The 21,548-nt window shown below is 45.7% G+C and overlaps 1 protein-coding gene across 1 annotated transcript in view; it reads right to left on the reverse strand.

The window, feature by feature from the left end:
* Positions 1-21,548, reverse strand: part of LOC145349481 (cilium assembly protein DZIP1-like) — a 390,694-nt gene that overhangs the window by 303,791 nt on the left and 65,355 nt on the right. The window contains exon 4 of the mRNA XM_080198019.1: positions 387-471. Within this exon, the coding sequence (XP_080054145.1) occupies positions 387-471 (85 nt within the window). The remainder of the gene's footprint in view (positions 1-386; positions 472-21,548) is intronic.

Raw genomic sequence — 21,548 nt, forward strand, 5'->3', positions numbered from 1 at the left:
GGCCTGGGTGGGATTGTGGTTGGTGCAGACTCAATGGGCTGAACGGTCTTCTTCTGCACTGTATGAATCTATGATTCTACTCTATGGGATCACGTCTCATTCTTCAAAAGTCCAATGAGCTTAGTGTATGAATTATGAAGCATATAAGATTGTTATGTTTTACCACTGTGGCAGGAATTCTCTAGTCTGCTCACGGCCGGGATTCTCCAATCCCGCTGCAGTGAATTAAGTTTTGGTTGACCACCAAATTCCTCATTCTTGCCAGCGGTGGTGGCAGGGTGAATGAGATCAGATAATCCAGGCATCTGTCTTTACAGCAGGATGGAGGAACAAAAGGTGTCATGGGAAATTAGATAAACTGGATTATATTATTGAAGATCACTTACCAACATCAGTATGATTCGGGTGCCGACGTTGAATGTGACCTTGCATAAAAAAGCTGTTCATAAAAGCTTTTTCACAATATTGGCACTGAAAATAAAAAAGAAAATTTATAAATATGCATTGAACAGCAGTGATCAAAATGCAGTGAATTTCTTTCCTGATGAGGAGCAGCAATCTTTATTCAAATAAATTTCTATTAGTTATTTAGCTGTACAGAATTTGAGTATTGCTGAAAAAATTTTTCTCTTGCAGTCATCAGGACACTTTGCAAGAATACCAGTATAAGAGGAAAACAACAATTTACAGTGTATGAGAAAAAAGTGCTGGTGGAAAGCAAGCGGACCCTGATTGACAGAGCTGTTGCCATGGAGAATGTACCAGTTGATTGTGATAAACTGTTCTTGAAAAGTATTCTGATAATTACAAGACAAAAAGCTTTGACAGGTTTTTTTTTGGCAATAAATTTCAATTTATAGTTTGATTTGATTTGACTTGCTATTGTCACATGTATTAACATAGTGAAAAATATTGTTTCTTGCGTGCTATACAGACAAAATATACTGTTCATAGAGAAGGGAACGAGAGATTGCAGAATGTAGTGTTATAATCATAGCTAGATTGTAGAGAAAGATTAACTTAATGCAAGGTAAGTCCATTCAAAAGTCTGACAGCAGCAGGGAAGAAGCTGTTCTTGTGTTGGTTAGTATGTGACCTCAGACTTTTGTAAGGTAGAAGAGAGAATGTCCAGGGTGCATGGGTTCCTTAATTATGTTGGCTGTTTTGTCGAGGTAGCAGGAAGTGCAGACAGAGCCAATGGATGGGAGGCTGGTTTGTGTGATGGCTTGAGCTACATTCATGACCTTTTGTAGTTCCTTGCGATCTTGGGCCGAGCAGGAGCCATACCGAGCTGTGATACAACCAGAAAGAATATTTTCTATGGTGCATCTGTAGAAGTTGGTGAGAGTTGTAGCTGACATACCATATTTCCTTAGTCTTCTGAGAAAGTAGGTGGATTGGCCATGCTAAATTGCCCCTTATTGTCATTGTTACTAGCTAGGGTAAATGCATAGAGTTATAGGAATCGGGAATAATGCCTGGTGGGCTTTCTTAACTACAGTGTCGCCATGGGGGACCAGGACAGGTTGTTAGTGATCTGGACACCTAAAAACTTGAAGCTCATGACCCTTTCTACTTTGTCCCCATTGATACAGACAGGCTCATGTTGTCCTTTACGCTTCTTGAAGTCAATGACAATCCCCTTTGCGTTGTTGACATTAAGGGAGATATTATTGTTGCTGCACCAGTTCACCAGATTCTCTATCTCATTCCTGCACTCTGTCTCTCATTATTTGAGATCCGACCCACGATGATGGTGATGTTAGCAAACTTGAAAATCGAATTGGAGGAGAATTTGGCCACACAGTCATAGGGCTATTAGGAATTATAGTAGGGGGCTCAGAACAGCCTTGTGGGGTGCTGGTGTTGACGATGATCATAGAGGAGATGTTGTTACCTATCCTTACTGATTGTGGTCTGTGAATTAGGAAGTTCAGCATCCAGTCATAGAGGGAGGTGCCGAGGCCCAGGCCACAGAGTTTGGAAATGAATTTCGGGGGAATAATAGTGTTGAAGCAATAGTCAATAAATAGGAATCTGACATAGGTGTTCTTTTTATCTTTAGTTTTTTAAAAATAACAAAAAGTATATTTAAGTATACAAGAAGTATACAACCAGAATGATAGGGAGGGGATGGCTTGATCTTGTGATTGGACATAGCTTGGCACAACATTGAGGGCTGAGGGGCCTGTGCTGTAATGTTCTATGTTCCATGTTCTATATGTTACTGGAACAGCAAAAAGAAAACAATTAATGAAAACATTATAGGAACTTCATATTCAAAGCTAATTAGTTGGCAAACTCTACCTTCTTGTGGCTTCTAGGTTTTTTAAGATTATTAAATAAGGTAAAATAATTCTCCTGCATTCAGACTGCAGAATATCAGCAATAGAATTTGCAAAGAAGTTTGTGGGTCTGTCCTCAGACTTAGTGCGGTAAGCAGTTTACTTATTGTTTATTGGGATAGAATTTTTTTTCAATCATATGATGCTGGCTTCGCTAGCTAGGCCAGCTTTTATTGCCCATCCCCAATTGTCTTGGTGGTGATGAGCTGCCTTCTTGAACCCACTGCAGTCTATATGATGTAATTTGGGATGGAATTCTAGCATTTTGACCCAGCAACAGTGAAGAAATTGTGATATATTTCTAACTCAGTGGTTTGGAGCTGAACTTCCAGGTGGTGGTGTTTCATGTTGCTGCCTTTTTCCTTCTAGATAGTAGTGGTCATGGGTTTGAAAGGTGCTGTCTAACAAGCCTTGGTAAGTTCGTGGAGTGCAACTCATACATTTGTACATACTGTTACAAATGTAGAGAGGGTGATTGTTTGTGGATGGGGTACCAATCAAGCTTTATCCTGGATGGGCATCAACCTTCTTGAGCGCAGTTAAAGCTTCACTCATCCAGGCAAAAGGAGACTATTCTATCACACTCTCTGACTTATGCCTTGTAGATTGTGGACAGGTTTTGGGGAGTCAGGAGGTGAAGTGGCAGAATTCCGAGCATTCAGCCTGCTCTTGTAGCCATATATATGGCTAGTCCAATTTAGTTTCTTCATCAAGAAAGGATATTAAAAGTGAGGGATTAATGCCATTGAATGCCAAGCGGCAATGGTTAGAGTCTCTCTTGTTGGAATAGTCATTGCATGGCACCTGTATGTTGCAAATGTCAGTTGCCAATTGCCAACCCAAACCTCCATATTGTCTAGCCCTTGCTACATTTGAAAATTAATTGCTTCAGTATCTGAGGACTCACCAACGGTGCCAAACGTCATCCAACCATTAGCAAATATTTCCATTTCTGACCTTATGTTGGAAGGTATGTCATTGATGAAACAGCTGAAGATGGTTGGGCCTGGAACTCTCCTCTGAAATATTGTGGAGCTGAGATTATTTTTTTTGATTTGATCATGGGATGTGGGCATTGCTGGCTGGGCCAACATTTATCTCTCATCCCTGAGGACAATTAAAAATCAACCACATTGTTGTAGATCTGAAATCACACATAGGCTTGACCAGTAAAGATGACAGATTTCCGCACAGCATTAACCAGAGTCTCTGGATTACTCATCCAGTGACATTACCACTATTTCATATTGCTGGGTAGATGCCAGTGTTGTAGCTTTACTGGAGGATCTTGGCAATGGGTGCAGCAAGTTCTGGAGCACAAGTTTTTGGGACTATTGCTATTATCGGGGCCCATAGCCTTTGCAGTATCTTGTGCCTTCATCTATTTCTTGATCTCATATGGAATGAATCAAATTGATTGAAGATTGTGATACTGGGGTCCTCCGGAGGAGGGCAAGATGGAGTATCAACTTGGCACTTCTGCACCTTATCGTTTGCATTGATGTGCTGGGTTCCATCATCACTGGGGATAGTTGGGAGCTTCTTTCTCAAGTGTTTTTTAAAATTGTCCCCTACCATGTATTTGGCAGCAGTGTAGAGTTTAGATTTGATTTGTTAGCTGTGGAATTGCAGAGCTCTGTCTATCATTGCTGCTTTTTTGATTTGATTTGATTTATTATTGTTACATAGTATACAGTGCAAAATGTTGTTTCGTGCATGCTATCTAGACAAAGCATACCATACATTGAGAAGGAAAGGAGAGGGTGCAGAATATTGTGTTGCAGTCATAGCTAGGGTGTAGAGAAAGATCATGCTAATATGAGGTCGGTTTGTTCAAAAGTCTGACAGCAGCAGGAAAGAAGCTGTTCTTGAGTCAGTTGGCATGTGACCTCAGACGTTTTTACCTTTATCCAGTTAAAGATGTTTTAACTGGATAAACCTGGAGGTTTAAAATCTCTTTAACTGAATAAAGGTTGAAGAGAGTACAACTGGGGTGTGTGGGGTCCTTGATTACATTGGCTGCTTTTCTGAGGCAGCGGGAAATATAGACAGAATCAATGGATGGGAGACTGGTTTGAGTGATATACTGGGCTTCGTTCATGACCCTTTGGAGTTTCTTGCGGTCTTGGACGGAGCAGGAGCCATACCAAGCTATGAGACAACCAGACAGAGTGCTTTCTATGGTGAATTTGTGAAAGTTGGTGAGAGTCGTATCGGACATGCCAAATTTCCTTAGTCTCCTGCGAAAGTAGAGGCTTTGGTGGGCTTTCTTAACTATAGCGTCGGTATGAACAGACTAGGACAGGTTGTTGATCTGGACACCTAGAAATTTGAAGCTCAGGACCATTTCATCCTCGTCGATGTTGACAGGGGCATGTCCTCCATTACACTTCCTGAGAGTCAATAACTATCTCCTTTATTTTGCTGACATTGAGAGATTATTGTCGTTGCACCAGTTCATCAGGTTCTTTATCTCATTCCTGAATTCTCTCTCATCATTGAGAACCGACTCACTATGGTGGTACCATCAACAAACTTGAAAATAGAGTTGGAAGGGAATTTGGGTATACAGTCACAGGTGTACAGGGAGTATAGTAAGGGCCTGAGAACACAGCTATATGGGGCACCAGTGTTCTGGATGATCATGGAGGAGCTGTTGCTGTCTATCCTTACTGATTGCGGTGTGTGGGTTTAGAAGTCTAGGATCCAGATGTAGAGGGAGAAGCTGAGCTTCAGGCCATAGAATTTGGAGATGGGTTTTGTAGGAACAATGGTTGAAGTCTGAGCTGTAGTCAATAAATAGGAGTCTGACATAGGTGCCTTTATTATCCAGGTGTTTCAGAGTAGAGTACAGGACCAGGGAGATGGTAGATGCTGTGGGCCTGTTGTGGCAATAGATGAAATGCAGTGGATCCAGGCAACTTGAGTGGCCAAAATTGATTCCTGCCATGATTAGCCTTTAGAAGCAGTTCATAATGATGGATATTAGAGCCAACAGGCAATAGACGTAAAGACATGCTGCCTGGCTCTCCTTTGGTACAGGGATGACAGTCGTCTTCTTGAAGCAGACGGGGACCTCAGATTGTTGTAAAGAGAGGCTAAAGATGTCTGCGAATACCTCCGACAACTCGTCTGCCCAGGATCTGAGTGCTCGTCCAGGTATCCCATCCGGGTCTGTCGCTTTCCATGAGCTGATGTTCGAGAAGGCATGCCTTCCACCCCAGAAGCCTCAGCCAAACTGATATCCAAGGTCACCATCGCAGACATCAGATCAGCCTTCTCGAATATCAGCCCACGGAAAGCGACAGGCCCGGATGGGATGCCTGGACGAGCAGTCAGATCCTGATCTCTTGATCAAATCGGACATAGAACGCATTGAGCTCATCAGGAAGGGGTGCATTGGTGCCGGCAATTTTACATGCCTTCATTTTGTGGCCTGTTGTGTCTTGCATACTTTGCCATAGTCGGTAGGAGTCCATGTGGCTAGCCTGGGACTCTAGCTTGATCCAGTACTGTCTTTTGGAGCATTTGATGGATCTCCATAGATCGTATTTGGATTTCTTATATAGGTCTGGGTTGCCTGACTTGAACGCCTCAGACCTGGACTTTAGCAAACAGTGGATAAATATCCCTATTCATTCAAAGTTTCCAGTTGGGAAATACACACATTTGCTTCTTTGGCACACAGTCTTCCACATACTTGCTAATGAACAAAGAACAAAGAAAATTACAGCACAGGTACAGGCCCTTCAGCCTTCCAAACCTGCACTGACCATGTTGCCTGACTGAACTAAGCCCGTTACCCTTCTGGGGACCATATCCCTCTATTCCCATCCTATTCATGTATTTGTCAAGACACCCCTTAAAACTCACTACCGTATCCGCTTCCACATCTTTCCACTACCTCCCCCAGTTGCTGAAATGGTGTACTCATTCAGGTACGTTCTTGTGTTTTTAAATATTGACCAGTCCACTAACTTGAAGTAGCCCCATAGGAGATAATCAGATTTCTCAGACCAACATTGCACGACTTTCTTTATCGGATTCTCTCAAGAACAGGGCAGGGAATCTATTCGTGGAGCCAGAGGAAATGGGCAAAGTATTAAATGAGGACTTTGTGCCAGAATTCATCAAAGAGAAAGACTTGGTGGATGATAAGTTTGGGAAAGGGTGTGTGGATAGTTTGAGTTATGTTGAGATCAAAAAGGAGGAGGTATTGGGGTTCTTGACAAACATTAAGGTAGACAAGTCCCCAGGGTGTGATGGGATATATTCCAGAATAATGAGAGAGGCAAGGGAGGAAATTGCTTGGGTCTTGAGAGAAACTTTGTATCCTCACTGGCTACAGGGGAGTTCCCAGAGGATTGGAGAATAGCCAATGTGGTTCCTTTGTTTAAGAAGGGTAGCAAGAATAATCCAGGCAATTACAGGCAGGTGAGCCTTACATCTGTGATAGAGAAATTATTGGAGAGCATTTTTTGAGGCTTATTTCCCACTTGGAAATAAGTGATTATATTAGCAAGAGGCAACATAGTTTTGTAAAGGGCAATTTGTGACTCACTAACTTGATTGAGTTTTCCGAGGAGGTGATGAAGATGATTGATGAGGGTAAGGCGGTGGATGTTGTCTACATGGACTTCAGTAAAGCCTTTGACAAGGTCCCTCATGGCAGACTGGGCGTGTATGGGGTGTCAGGAGGGTAATACCTTTGGCGGGGGAACATGTCGCGTCCTTTCAGGGCGGTTTGTCCATCCTTTGTTCCCATCTGGCACTCAGCTCTCACATGTGGCTCCCCATAGCTGTTTGCATGCGACAGTGGCCACACCCCGGGCAACAGCCTCGACAAGCCGGCTAAACCAGGTGAGGGTAGCCAACGGGTCTCAACCCTCGGTGAGACAGGGAGATGTCTATCCCAGCATGTGAAGACAGAGTCCGGCGGATTGAGCGGAAGAGACCAATGGAAGGTCCAACCGTCAGGAAGGCGGTCTCTGCAAGCGTCGTGGAACACGAAGAGCAGGACAAGAAGACACAGGAGATGTTCTGGTGATCCACTGCGCCTAGTCCCACCTCCAGCCATCTTGACTCTTGTATTGCCACTGGATCTAGATGGGAATTGGGAAGAGAGAGTGAGGCTGATGCTGCGCAACTCTCCCTCACTTTTATCCAAATCAAGCGCTAGTTTCGACACCATCATCATCATCATCAGTGTCCTGTTCAACCCTTGAAGTCCTGTGGCAATGGGCGAGTGATGAAGCAGCAGGTGTGGATACATTGGGAGCTGTAGTCACGGACTTGCACGCAGGCGGCTCAGGTCTAATGGTCGTTTTCCGCTGACCGAAGCAGCAGTGGAACTCGGCATCTACCTGGGCGGCTGAACAGTCCTCTTCAGAAACGCACTGCTCACCTCCGTAGAATGAGGAAGGGGCTAGTAAAGGTGCCCTAAACATTGCTTGCTTCACTACACCCTGGCCAGTTTACCGTGGCTGGCAGGGATTCCATCTTGCGGTTGAACACATAAAATAAAACACAAGGTGACACCGCTCACCATTGGCACTTGGAACGTGCGCACGCTTTTGGACAACCCTATAGCAGACAGACCAGAGAGAAGAACAGCCTTAGTTGCCAGAGAGCTTGCAAGATACAACATTGACATTGCAGCCCTGAGCTAAACTCGTCTTGCCAACATAGGTCAGTTGACTTAAACTAGAGGTGGATACACTTTTCTCCGGAGCGGTCGCGGCAGCGGTGAGCATCGTGATGCTGGAGTTGGATTTGCCGTCAGGAGTCACCTTGTTCAGAAACTTGATAGTCTACCCAAGGATGTGAACAACCAGCTTATGACATTACAGCTTCCACTACAGAACAGAAGTCAAGCCACCCTGATCAGCACCTATGCCCCCACAATGAACAACGCAGACGAGATGAAAGACAAATTCTATGAAGAACTAGGCGCCCTACTATCAGCAGTGAGCAGTACCGACAAACTGATCTTGCTTGGCGATTTCAATGCAAGAGTAGGGTGTGACTCTGCAATCTGGCAGGTAGTCACTGGGAGGCATGGAGTGGGCAAGTGTAACAGTAATGGGCTACTCTTACTGAAGACCTGTGCAGCACACGACCTCCTCATCACCAACACAACCTTCTGTCTGCCTACCCATAAGACCTCCTGATGCACCCCCACTCTAAGCATTGGCATCTTATCGACTATGTCATTGTCAGGAGAAAAGACAGACAGGATGTCAGAGTAACCAAGGCCATTTGTGGTGCTGACTGCTGGACAGCTCACAGGCTCATTGTCTCCAAAATGAGGCTCCGCATCAGACCCAAGAGGTGGCCACAAGGAAGCAAGGTTATGAAAAGAATCAATGCAGCCAAGCTAAAGAACCCCAGCATAGCTTCAGCACTGGCTGAAGACTTAGAAATCAAGCTTGCTGACCTACACCTCACAGGCAGCACTGAGGATGACTGGGAATGCTTCAGGGATGCTATCCATACATCTGTGCTGAAGACGCTTGGGCCCTCCACCCACAAGTAGCATGATTGGTTTGATGAGAATGATGAGGAGATACAGGCTCTACTTGTTGAAAAGCACCATCTTCATCGGGCCTGTCAGAACGACCCATCATCGGCTGCCAAGAAAAATGCTTTCACCAGTGCTCACAGGACAGTCCAGAATAAACTGCATAAAATGCAGGATGCCTGGCTGAGCGCCAAGGCAGATGAAATACAGAGAAAAGCTGACAGAAACGACTTGAAACAGTTCTATGAAGCCCTCAACACTCTCTATTGACCTCAATCTCTCAGGAGCTCCCCCCTCCTGAGTACAGATGGTACCACTCTCATTACAGAGAGGGCTGAGATCCTGCAGAGATGGGCTGAACACTTTGAAGCCATCCTCAACCGACCATCATCTATTAACAATGAGGCAATAGACAGGATTCCCCAGGTTGTTATCAACAGTGCCATGGATGATCCACCAGTAGTAGCTGAAGTCACGAAAGCTGTCAGCAGCTATCCAGTGGCAAAGCGCCAGGGGCAGATGCCATACCAACAGAGATCCATAAAGCTGCTGGTCCTGCACTTATTGAGAAGCTCACCGAGTTGTTCCAGTCTTTTTGGAAGCAAGGATCCATTCCTCAGGAACTTAAAGATGCTTCCATCGTACACCTCTACAAGAGGAAGGGCAATCGGCGAGTATGCGACAACCACCAAGGAAACTCGCTGCTCTCCATCACAGGAAAAACCCTCGCAAGAGTCCTGCTAAATCATCTGGTCACTCATCTGGAGCTGGGCCTGCTTCCAGAGTCACGGTGTGTCTTCCGCAAAGGTCGTGGGACTACTGACATGATTTTTGCTGCGCGCCAACTTCAGGAGAAGTGTCAGGAACAAAATCGCGAGCTCTACACAACCTTTGTTGACCTCGCAAAAGCCTTCAACACTGTCAGCCGACAAGGCCTGTGAAGGATCATGTCAAAGTTCGGCTGCCCCCCCAAATTCTTTCAGATGGTATGCCAGTTCCATGATGGCATGATGGCCAGAGTACTGGATGGCGGAGAATCCTCTGAAGCATTCCGAGTCACCAATGGCATCAAACAAGGCTGTGTGCTCGCACCCACACTGTTCAGCATGATGTTTACTGCCATGCTGAATGAAACCTTCCAGGACAGTGTTGCTGGAATCAGCCTCAAGTACAGAGTGGATGGGAAGCTTTTCAACCTGAGGAGACTTCAAGCTATTACCAAAGTGAAGGAGACTGTTCTGAGAGATTTCCTCTTTGCCGATGACTGCACCCTGTATGCTGGCTCAGAGCCAGAGATGCAAGTCAGTATGAACAAATTTTCCACAGCTTGTGACAACTTTGGATTCACCATCAACATTAAAAAGACCAAAGTCATGCACCAACCTGCTCCTCATGCACTATACACTATACACTATACCCATAATCACAATCAAAGGGCAGAAACTACAGGCAGTGGACCAGATCACTTATCTTGGCAGCACCCTCTCCCAAGCAGTGACTATTGATACAGTAGTTAACTGCAGAATAGCAAAGGCAAGTTCTGCTTTTGGTAGACTGCACTCCACTGTATGGAAACATCGAGGAATCAGCCCAGCAACAAAACTGAAGGTCTACAGTGCCATGGTACTCACTACCCTCCTGTATGCCTGTGAAACGTGGACTGTGTATCGAAGGCATGCAAGACAGCTCCATCATTTCCACATGACTTGTCTTCGCAGAATATTACGCATCCTATGGCAAGACAAAATACCAGACACTGAAATTCTCTCTAGACCAAATCTACCATCAGTCCACACACTGCTGATGAGAGCGCAGACCCGGTGGGCAGGTCATGTCATCCGTATGTCAGATGAGTGCACACCCAAGCAGCTCCTTATAGGGGGACTCTGCTGGAAAACGCTCGCATGGAGGGCAGAAGAAACTTTTCAAAGACACTCTCAAAGCCTCCCTGAAGTCGCTTGACATTGACATGATCACCTGGGAAACGCTGGCACAAAACTGCCCTACCTGGCGCTGCCTCATCCACAAAGGCTGTCAAGGTGTATCGCTGAAGCACAACTTAAGCGCGAGCTGCGCAAGTCCAGAGCTACCAGCGCAACAACTACAGTGACTACACAAGTCTGTCCAATATATTCCAGGACATTCCATGCCCGAATTGGCCTGATCAGTCATCTTTGGTCACACTGCAACCAGCCTCAAAATGACTAATGGTGTTAAGGTCCTCACCAATGACGATGGACAAACAACATGGCAGACCGGTGCAGAAGATGAAGTTGCACAAGACCAGAGATGAGCTGGCGAGGTGGATACAGAACTGGCTCAGTGATAGAAGAGGGGAGCAGTGGAAGGGTGCATTTTTGAATGGAAGGCTGTGAAAAGTGGCATTCCTCAGAGATCAGTGCTGGGATCTTAGCCGTTTGTAATATATATATGTATAAATGATTAGAATGAAAATGTAACTGGTTTGATTATTAAGTTTGCAGATGACACAAAGGTTGATGGAATTGCAGATAACCTCCTCTCGGTTGGAGACTTGGGTGGACAGATGGCAGATGGAGTTTACTCCAGACAAATGTGAGGTAATGCACTTTGGAAGGTCTAATACAGATAGGAAATATACAGTAAATGGCAGAGCCCTGAAGAGTATTGATAGGCAGAGCGATCTGGGTGCACAGGTACATGAGTCACTTAAAGTGACAATGCAGTTGGAGAAGGTAATGAAGAAGACAAATGGCATGCTTGCCTTTATCGGCCAGGGCATTGAGTTTAAAAATTGGTAAGTCACATTGCAGCTTTATAAAACCTTAGTTAGGCCGCACTTGGAATATAGTGTTCAATTCTGATCACCACACTACCAGAAGGATGTGGTGGCTTTGGAGAGGGTACAGAAAAGATTTACCAGGATGTTGCCTGGTATGGAGGGCATTAGCTATGAGGAGAGGTTGAAGAAACTTGGTTTGTTCTCACTGGAATGACAGAGGTTGAGGGGCAACCTGATAGATTATGGGGGGCATGGATAGAGTGAATAGTTAGAAGCTTTTTCCCAGGATGGAAGAATCAATTACTAGGGGGCATAGGTTTAAGGTGCGAAGGACAAGGTTTAAAGGAGATGCATGAGGCAAGTTTTTTTTTACAGAGGGTGGGGGTTGCCTGGAACTTGCTGCTGGGGGAGGTAGTGGAAGCAGGTACGATGTGACTTTTAAGGGGCGTTTTGACAAGTACATTAATAGATTGGGAATACAGGGATATGGTCCTCTCAAGAGTAGGGGATTTTAGTTCAGTCGGGCAGCACGGTCAGTGCAGGCTTGGAGGGCCAAAGGGCCTATTCCGGTGCTGTAATTTTCTTTGTTCTTTTCTTTGGTCTTACTTCAGTTTTTGCTTGTAAGCCAGGGGCCTTGTGATCTGATTTGCCAAAGAATGGGCAGGCAATAGAGTGGTAGGCATGTTTGATGTTTGTGTTGCAGTGGTCTAGGGTGTTTAGGCCTCTGGAGGAGCAGGAGACATGTTGGTGGCAGGACGGTCCTGAGCTTGGCCTGATTGAAGTCTCTAGCCATAATGAACAAGGCCTCAGGATGTTTTGTCTCAAAGCCATTTGTGGCGATATATTTTTCATCCAGCGCAGTCTTCATGTCCACATGGGGTGGGATGTAAACTGTTGTTGGGATAACAGAGGTGAAATCCTGCAAAGGTAGTAGGGGCGACATTTCAGTGTCAGGTATTCCAGATCCTGGAAACAGAAACTCACCAGTGTTGCTATGTTTCGGCACCAAGAGGTGGTGATTAGAAGGCAGACCACAACTCTCCTAGCCTTGCCAGAGGCCATTGTATTGTCCATTCAGTAGACTGAGAAGCCCTCTGGTTGTAGAGCACAGTCAGGTGAAGTAGGAAAGACCCATATTTCTGTGAAAGAGGATACAGCAGTCTCTCAGTTCCTTTTGAAAAGTGAGTCTGCCTTTAAGTTTGTCTAGCTTGTTTTCAAGAAATTGGACATTTGCTTGGAGCAAGCTGGGGAGGAGGGCTTGGGACCACATCATTTCATTCTCACCTGCAGGCCTACATGTTTCCTGCACTTCCTGAAGTGACAGCTTCTTTTCGTGCCTGGGAGATGGTGAGAGTAGTTTGCAGTATTAAGGGTATAGGTGTGTTCAGTGAGGTTCTTCACCTTGGTCTATGTGCAGATGGAAGATTTGTTTATGGCTTGTTTATTTGTTTATGCCTTGTTTATGGTTCCTGCGCAGTAGATGGGTCTGCGCAGTCGATGATCAGGGTCGCTGTCGGGCTGTAGTTTGATTTCGGAGGTTGGATGATTTCCAGACCTTGCTCCAGCGCTCTCTCCAGTTTAATAACATCCTCCCTATAGCAAGGTGACCAAAACTGAACATAATACTCCATGTGTGGTCTCACCAGAATCCTGTACAACTGTAACATAACCACCCAACTTCTATACTCAATGTCCTGGCTGAAGGCCTCTGATTTCTCAGAAGACTAACAAAATTTAGCATGTCAGCTACGACTCTCATCAACTTCTACAGATGCGCAACAGAAAGCATTCTATCTGGTTGTATCACAGCTTGGTATGGCTCCTGCTCTGCCTTAAACCACAATGAATTACAAAAGGTCGTGAATGTAGCCCAATCCATCATGCAAACTAGCTTCATATCCATTGACTCTGCCTACACTCCCCATTGCCTCAGCAAAGCAGCCAGCATAATTAAGGACCCCATGCACCCTGGACATTCTCTCTTCCACCTTCAGGTCAGGAAAAAAGATATAAATGTCTAAGGTCACGTACCAAAAAACACAAGAAAAGCTTCTTCCATGCCATCAGATTTTTGAATGGACCTACCATGCATTAAGCTGATCTTTCTCTTCACCGTAGCTATAACTCGCATTGCACTCTCTCATTTCCTTCTCTATGAGTGGTATGTTTTGTATGTATAGCATGCGAGAAACAACACTTTTCACTGTATGCTAATACATGTGACAATAATAAATCAAAGGCCAATGTGCCAAAAGCCTTCTTCACTGCCCTGTCACTCAGTGACTCCATTTTCAGAGACCATGCACCTAATGATCTACCACACTCCTTAAGGCCTTACTATTCACCATGAAACTCCTATCTTGATTTGGCTTTCAAATGCAACACTTCACACTTATTTATATTAAACTCCATTTGCCATTTCTCAGCCCACTTCCCCAGCTGATCAAGGTCCTGCTGCAATTTCTGATAACCTCTCTCACTGTCCACAATACTGTCTACTTCAGTGTCACCTGCAAACTTATTAATCATACTTTGTACATTCTCATCCAAATCATTGATATAGATAACAAACAGCAATGAGCCCAGCATTGACCCCTGAGGCACACAACTAGTCACAGGCCTCCAGTCCAACAAGCATCCTTCCACTATTACCTTCTGCTTCCTTGTGTATCCAATTTGCCAGCTCTCCCTGGATTCCATGCGATCTAACCTTCCAGAGGAGCATACCATGTGGAACGTTATCAAAGACCTTACTGAAATCTAAATAGACTACCGTCACTTCATCAAAGATCTTCAACAAATTTGTTAGGTGTGATCTTCCAAGAAAGATCAGCATTACCTTTATAGTCAATCTACTTATAGTGTAAATTCTTTATGGTGAGGAAAGAGAAAAATAAAGAGATGGAAACTCACAACCAAATATCTGTAGAATATTATGTACTGTTTTATTACTATAAGATTCTGCCTAAATAAATCTATTTAAATTCAGTACTTTTATTCTGAAACTCCTTACAAACTTGATTAATGGCACAGCATGTCTAGAATTTCTGCTGCTTATGCTATGTTTTCTTGATTGGCTTGCTTGGTGACTGTCTCAATGATAACCATAGAAAAACTGCATCCAATATGAGAATACATTTCAAAATATAAAGATTAAATAAAGGAAATCTATAAATTGTAAGTTTTATTTGTGTAATATCCTAACTATGCTAGGGGTAGTGCGTTTTAAACGAAAGGAAAATACATGGTTTGCACAGATAGATTCAAACAACAATAAGGTTTATTTGAGGAGCTTTTGCTTGTACAGAGTACAAACTGAAATAAAAAACAGCAGCTTTTGCAATGGCTACATCATCAAATCTTGTGATCAGATCTTAAAGCTATTTGCAACCATTTAAATAGATAACAATCTTCCTTCCCCTGTGGTCATAACAACAAATTACAACAAGGTTATACATAGGACCAATAATGTTCTAGACAAAGTACAATGCACAATCAATCGGGAAGATGTCTATTCCTCTTTGGTTAGATACAAAGTTCTGGGATTTGGCTGTCCTTGATTCCAGCAGCATGATTCAGGAATGAAATAGAGAATCTGGTGAACTGGTGCGACAGCAATAATCTCTCCCTCAATGTCAACAAAATGATGGAGATTGTCATCAACTTCAGGAAGTGTAGAGGGGAAGATACCCCATATACATCAACACAGAAAAGTAGAAAGGGTCGAGAGCTTCAAGTTTTTAGGTGTCCGGATCACCAACAACCTGTCCTGGTCCCCCATGCTGACACTGTAGTTAAGAAAGCCCAGCAATGCCTCTACTTTCTCAGAAGACTAAGGAAATTTAGCATGTCAGCCATGACTCTCACCAATGTTTACAGATGCACCATAGAAAGCATTCAATCTGGTTGTATCACAGCTTGGTATGGCTCCTGCTCTGCCCAAGACCACAATAAACTACCAAAGGTCATGAATGTAGCCCAATCCATCATGCAAACCAGCCTACCGTCTATTGACTCTGTCGACATCTACCAATGCCTCAGTTAAGTAGCCAGCATAATTAAGGGCGCACGCCTGGACATTCTCTCTTCCACCCTCTACTATCCATGAGAAAAAGATACAGAAGTCTGAGGTTATGTACCAACCAACTCAAGAACAGCTTCTTCCCTGCTGCCATCAGACTTTTGAATGAACCTACTTTGCATTAAGTTGATCTTTCTCTACACCCTAACTATGATTGTAACATTACATTCTGCATTTTCTCATTTCCTTCTCTATGAACAGTATGCTCTGTCTGTATAGCGCACAAGAAACAATACTTCCCAATGGTAAGGTAATACATTTGACAATAATAAATCAAATCAAATCAGAATTTCAGTAAACACCTCCTCTCTGGAATATAAATTATTCCCATGTGGTATAATAGATGACATAATCATCAAACAATTCAGATTCAACTCAGTAGCTGATGATGCTCTGCGGAGGCCCCAGACCAAGGTGGAGACTCACTGCAATAAGGCCTTGGTCCACAGAGTCCCCAGTAGAGTGGTGCATCGGCCTGCTTAAAATGCAATTCTACTGCTTGGACTGCTCTGGAGGGGTCTACCAGTATGACCCTGTATGTGCTTCACACATAATCATAAATTTCAGCGCTCTGCACAACATCACCCAGCAGCAGAGAGACCAGCTGGGGCAGGAGGAGAGGCGAGGAGACGAGGTGGGCATGTCGCAATATGAGGAGCCAGAGGAAGGAGGGCAGGTGGCGATGGCAGGTGTCTGGCAGGAAAGGGCAACAAGGGATGCCTTAATAGCAGCCCGCTTCACTTAGCTGGTGCAGTGCAGTGAGGGAGAAGCAATCAACACACAACCACCAAAACTCCATCAGCAAGTGCAGATACCATTCCCCCGCCAAACCGACCTGGGCCCCCCAACCAGATCACCCTTCCTCAGACTCTCTCATCCCACCACCTTGCCCCACAGAAACTCTCTAACTCTTAATGCTAATGCTCTCTCTAACATGCGCACCCACGCACTCTCACACACTCACATGCTCTCTCTCACATACATACCCACGCTCTCTAACATGCATACCCTCGCTGTCTCTCACAAACACCAACGCTCTCTCTCACTTCCCCCCCATGCTCGCTTACACACCCGTGCTCTCACAAACACACCTAGGCTCTCAGATACACACTAACGCTTTCCCTAACATGCACACCCATGCTCCCTCCAACATGTGCACCTACGTTCCCTCCAACACGCACACCCACGTTCTCTTTAACATACAAACACACTCACTGAAACATGCACAGCCACACTCTCTCTAACATGCACATGTATGCTCTCCCTCACATATACACCCACGCTCTCTCAAATACAAACCCACACTCTCTAACATGCACAACTATGCTCTCGCTCTCTCTCTCATTCACACACACACACATACACGTGCGCGCTCTCTCTCTCACATACACAACCATGCTTTGCCTCACATGCACAACCAGGTGCTCTCCCGAACACACATGCCCTCTCGCACCAAAGCGCACACTCACATACACACTCAAGCTCTCTCTCACAGGCACACCAGCACACATTCTTGCATACACACCCACACTCTCTTTCACATGCACACCCACACACTCTCTCTCGCATACACACCCACGCTCTCGCTAACATGCACACCCACACCCTCTCTCATAAACACACCAAAGCTCTCTCTCACATACATATCCACGATCTCGCTCACAAACACACCCACATCTTGCTCACATACACAGCCACGCTCTCTCTCTCACACACACACACACACACACCCACTCTCTCTCTCACATACACACACATATTCACTCATAAACACCCACACTATCTCATACACACCCACGCGCTCTCATATACATCCACACTCTCACTAACATGCACACCCAAGCTTTCACTCACATACACACCCAAGCTCCATCTCATACACATCCACGCTCTCTCATACACACCCACACTCTTGCTAACATGCACAACCACGCTTTCTCTCACATACGCACCCAAGCTCGCTCTCACATACATAACCATGCTCTCTCACATGCACACCGAGACACTCTCTCATGCATACCCACACTCTCTCTCATAAACACAGACAAACTCTGCCTCACATATATACCAAGGATCTCGCTCACATACGCAGCCACACTCTCTCTCACATGCACAGCCAGTCTCTCATACACACCTACACTCTCTCATACACACCCACACTCTCTCATACACACCCACACTCTCTCATACACACCCACACTCATACACACCCACGCTCTCTCTCACATGTACACCCACGCTCTCTCTCACATGCACACCCACACTCTCTCACATGCACACCCACTCTCTCATACACACCCACACTCTCTCATACACACCCACACTCTCTCATACATACCCACACTCATACACACCCACGCTCTCTCTCACATGCACACCCACGCTCTCTCTCACATGCACACCCACACTCTCTCTCACATGCACACCCAAACTCTCTCATACACACCCACACTCTCGCTAACATGCACACCTACGCTTTCACTCCCATACACACCCAAGCTCGCTCTCACATACACACCCACACTCTCACATACACACCCACACACTCTCTCACATACACACCCACACACTCTCTCACATACACACTCACACACTCTCTCACATACACACCCACGCTCGCTCTCACATACACACCCACGCTCGCTCTCACATACACACCCATGCTCTAGCGTACACACCCACGCTCTCGCATACACACTCATGCTCTCGCTAAAATGCACACAAATGCTTTCACTCAGATACACACCCAATCTCTCACATACATACCCATGCTCTCACTCACATGACGACCACACACTCTCTCTCACATGCGCACCCATGCTCTCATATACATACCCACGCTCACTCTCACATACACATCCACGCTCGGTCTCATCCACACCCACGCCCTCTCATCCACACCCACGCTCTCTCATCCACACCCACGCCTGCTCTCACATACACACCCATGCTCTCACATACACACCCGCGCTCTCTCTCACATACACACCCACGCTCTCTCTCACATACAAATCCATGCTCTCTCACGTACACAGCCATACTCTCTCACATACACACCCACACTGTCACATACACACCCATGCTCTCGCATATAACCCACGCTCTCGCATACATAGCCACACTTGCTAAAATGCACACACATGCTTTCACTCAGATACACACTCAATCTCTCTCTCACATATATACCCACACTCTTGCTCACATGCACACCCACATACTCTCTCTCATACACACTCATGCTCTCATTAACATGCACACCCACACTCTCTCTCATAAACACACCAAAGCTGTCCCTCACAAACACACCTACGCTCTCATACACACACATACTCTCTCACACATACAGATCCATGCTCTCTCTCACATTCACATCCATGCTCTCCCTCACATACACATCCACACTCTCTCACATACACACCCACACTCTCTCATACACAGCCATGCTCTCTCTCACATACACAGCCATGCTCTCTCTCACATACACACTCACGCTCTCTCTCACATACACACTCACACACTCTCTCACGTACACACCCATGCTCTCTCTCACGTACACACCTGCACTCTCTCTCACAGACACACCCACGCTCTCTCTCACATACACACCCACGCTCTTTCTCACGTACACACCCACACTCTCTCACGTACACACCCACACTCTCTCACGTACACACCCATGCTCTCTCTCACGTACACACCTGCACTCTCTCTCACAGACACACCCACGCTCTCTCTCACATACACACCCACGCTCTTTCTCACGTACACACCCACACTCTCTCACGTACACACCCACACTCTCTCACGTACACACCCATGCTCTCTCTCACATACACACCCACGCTCTCTCTCACAGGCACACCCACGCTCTCTCTCACAGGCACACCCACACTCTCTCTCACAGGCACACCCACGCTCTGTCTCACATACACACCCATGATCTCACTATAAGGTACATTCACGCTTTCACTCACATACACACACAAGCTCTTTCTCACATACATACCCATGCTCCCTCTCAAATACATACACACGCACTCTCATACACTCCCATGTTCTCTAATACACACCCACACTCTCTCTCAAATGCACGCCCATGCTCTCTCTCGTATACAGGCCCACGCTCTCTCTCGCATACACACACACGCTCTCTCTCACATACACACCCATGCTGTCTCATACACACCCACGACGTCTCATACACATTCACGCCATTTCATACACACCCACACTCTCTCTCAAATACACACCCACAATCTCTCTCACAAACACAACAACGCTCTCTCTCACAAACGAAACAACGTGCTCTGTATCAAACACACCCACGCTCACTCTCGCATGCACATCCACGCTTTCTCTGACATGCACACCCACACTCTCCATCTCACATACACACACCCAAGCTCTCGCTCACATACACACCAAACTCTCTCTCACATACACAACAGTCTCTCTCATAGACACACTCATGCTCTCTCTGACATACACACCCATGCTCTCTCTCACATTCACACCCACACTCTCTCTCACATACACACCCACGCTCTCTCTCGCATACACACCCACGCTCTCTCACACACACACACACCCACGCTCTCTCACACATACACAGCCACGCTCTCTCACACACATACCCACGGACTGTCATACACACCCACATTTTTGCATTCACACCCACGCTCTCACTTACATGCACACTCACGTTCTCACTCATATACATACCAAGGTCTCTCTCATATACACACCCAAGCTCTCCCTCACATCCACACCCACGCTCTCGCTCACATACACACCCATGTTCACATACACACCCACGCTCTCACGAACATGCACACAAACACTGTCTCTCACATACACACCTACGCTCTCTCTCATACACACCCCTGCTCTTTCTCACATAATGTGGGTATGCCGGCGTTGGACTGGCGTAAACACAGTAAAAAGTCTGACAACACCAGGTTTTAGTCCAACCTATTTATTTGATAATATTCTCACAAGCTTTCGAGGGGACAGCCTCTTCGTCAGGTGAATGGAGAGATATAAAGCACTGTCTGTGCTTTATATGCTCTGTCTGAGGCCAGAACTCTCCATTCACCTGACGAAGAGGCTGTCCCCTCGAAAGCTTGTGAGAATATTATCAAATAAATAGGTTGGACTAAAACCTGGTGTTGTCAGACTTTTTACTGTGCTTTCTCACATACACACACATACTTTCATATACACACTCATGCTCTCTCTCACATACACACCCACGCTGTCTCTAACAGGCACAAGCATGTTCTCTCTCTCAGATACACACCCACACTTTCTCTGACATACACACTCACTCTCTCATATGCACATCTATTCTCTCCCTCTCATCCACATCCATGTTTTATCTAACATGGACCGCAGGCAGTATGGGAGGGAGGTTAGACAGGCAGTGGAGATGGGAAATGCCCAGACTGAGGGGCTGAAGTGTATATATTTTAATGCAAGGAGTATAGTGAATAAGGTAGATGAGCTTAGGGCGTGGATAGCTGTTTGGGATTGTGATGTGGTGGCCATTACGGAGACTTGGATGTCTCAGGGACAGGACTGGGTACTTCAGGTGCCAGGCTTCAGGTGCTTCAGGAAGGACGGGGAGGGTGGCAGAAGGGGTGGTGGCGTGGCACTGTTGATCAGGGATAGTGTCATGGCTACAGAGAAAGAGGATGTCGTGGAGGGATTGTCTACAGAATCTCTGTGGGTGGAAGTTAGGAACAGCAAAGGGTCAAAAACTTTGCTGGGTGTAATCTATAGGCCGCCCAATAGTGACAGGGAAGTTGAAGTGCAAATAGGGAAACAGATTCTGGAGAGATG

Source organism: Carcharhinus amblyrhynchos, chromosome 10, assembly GCF_965287045.1.
Source record: "Carcharhinus amblyrhynchos chromosome 10, sCarAmb.v2.hapA, whole genome shotgun sequence".
Lineage (NCBI taxonomy): Eukaryota > Metazoa > Chordata > Chondrichthyes > Carcharhiniformes > Carcharhinidae > Carcharhinus > Carcharhinus amblyrhynchos.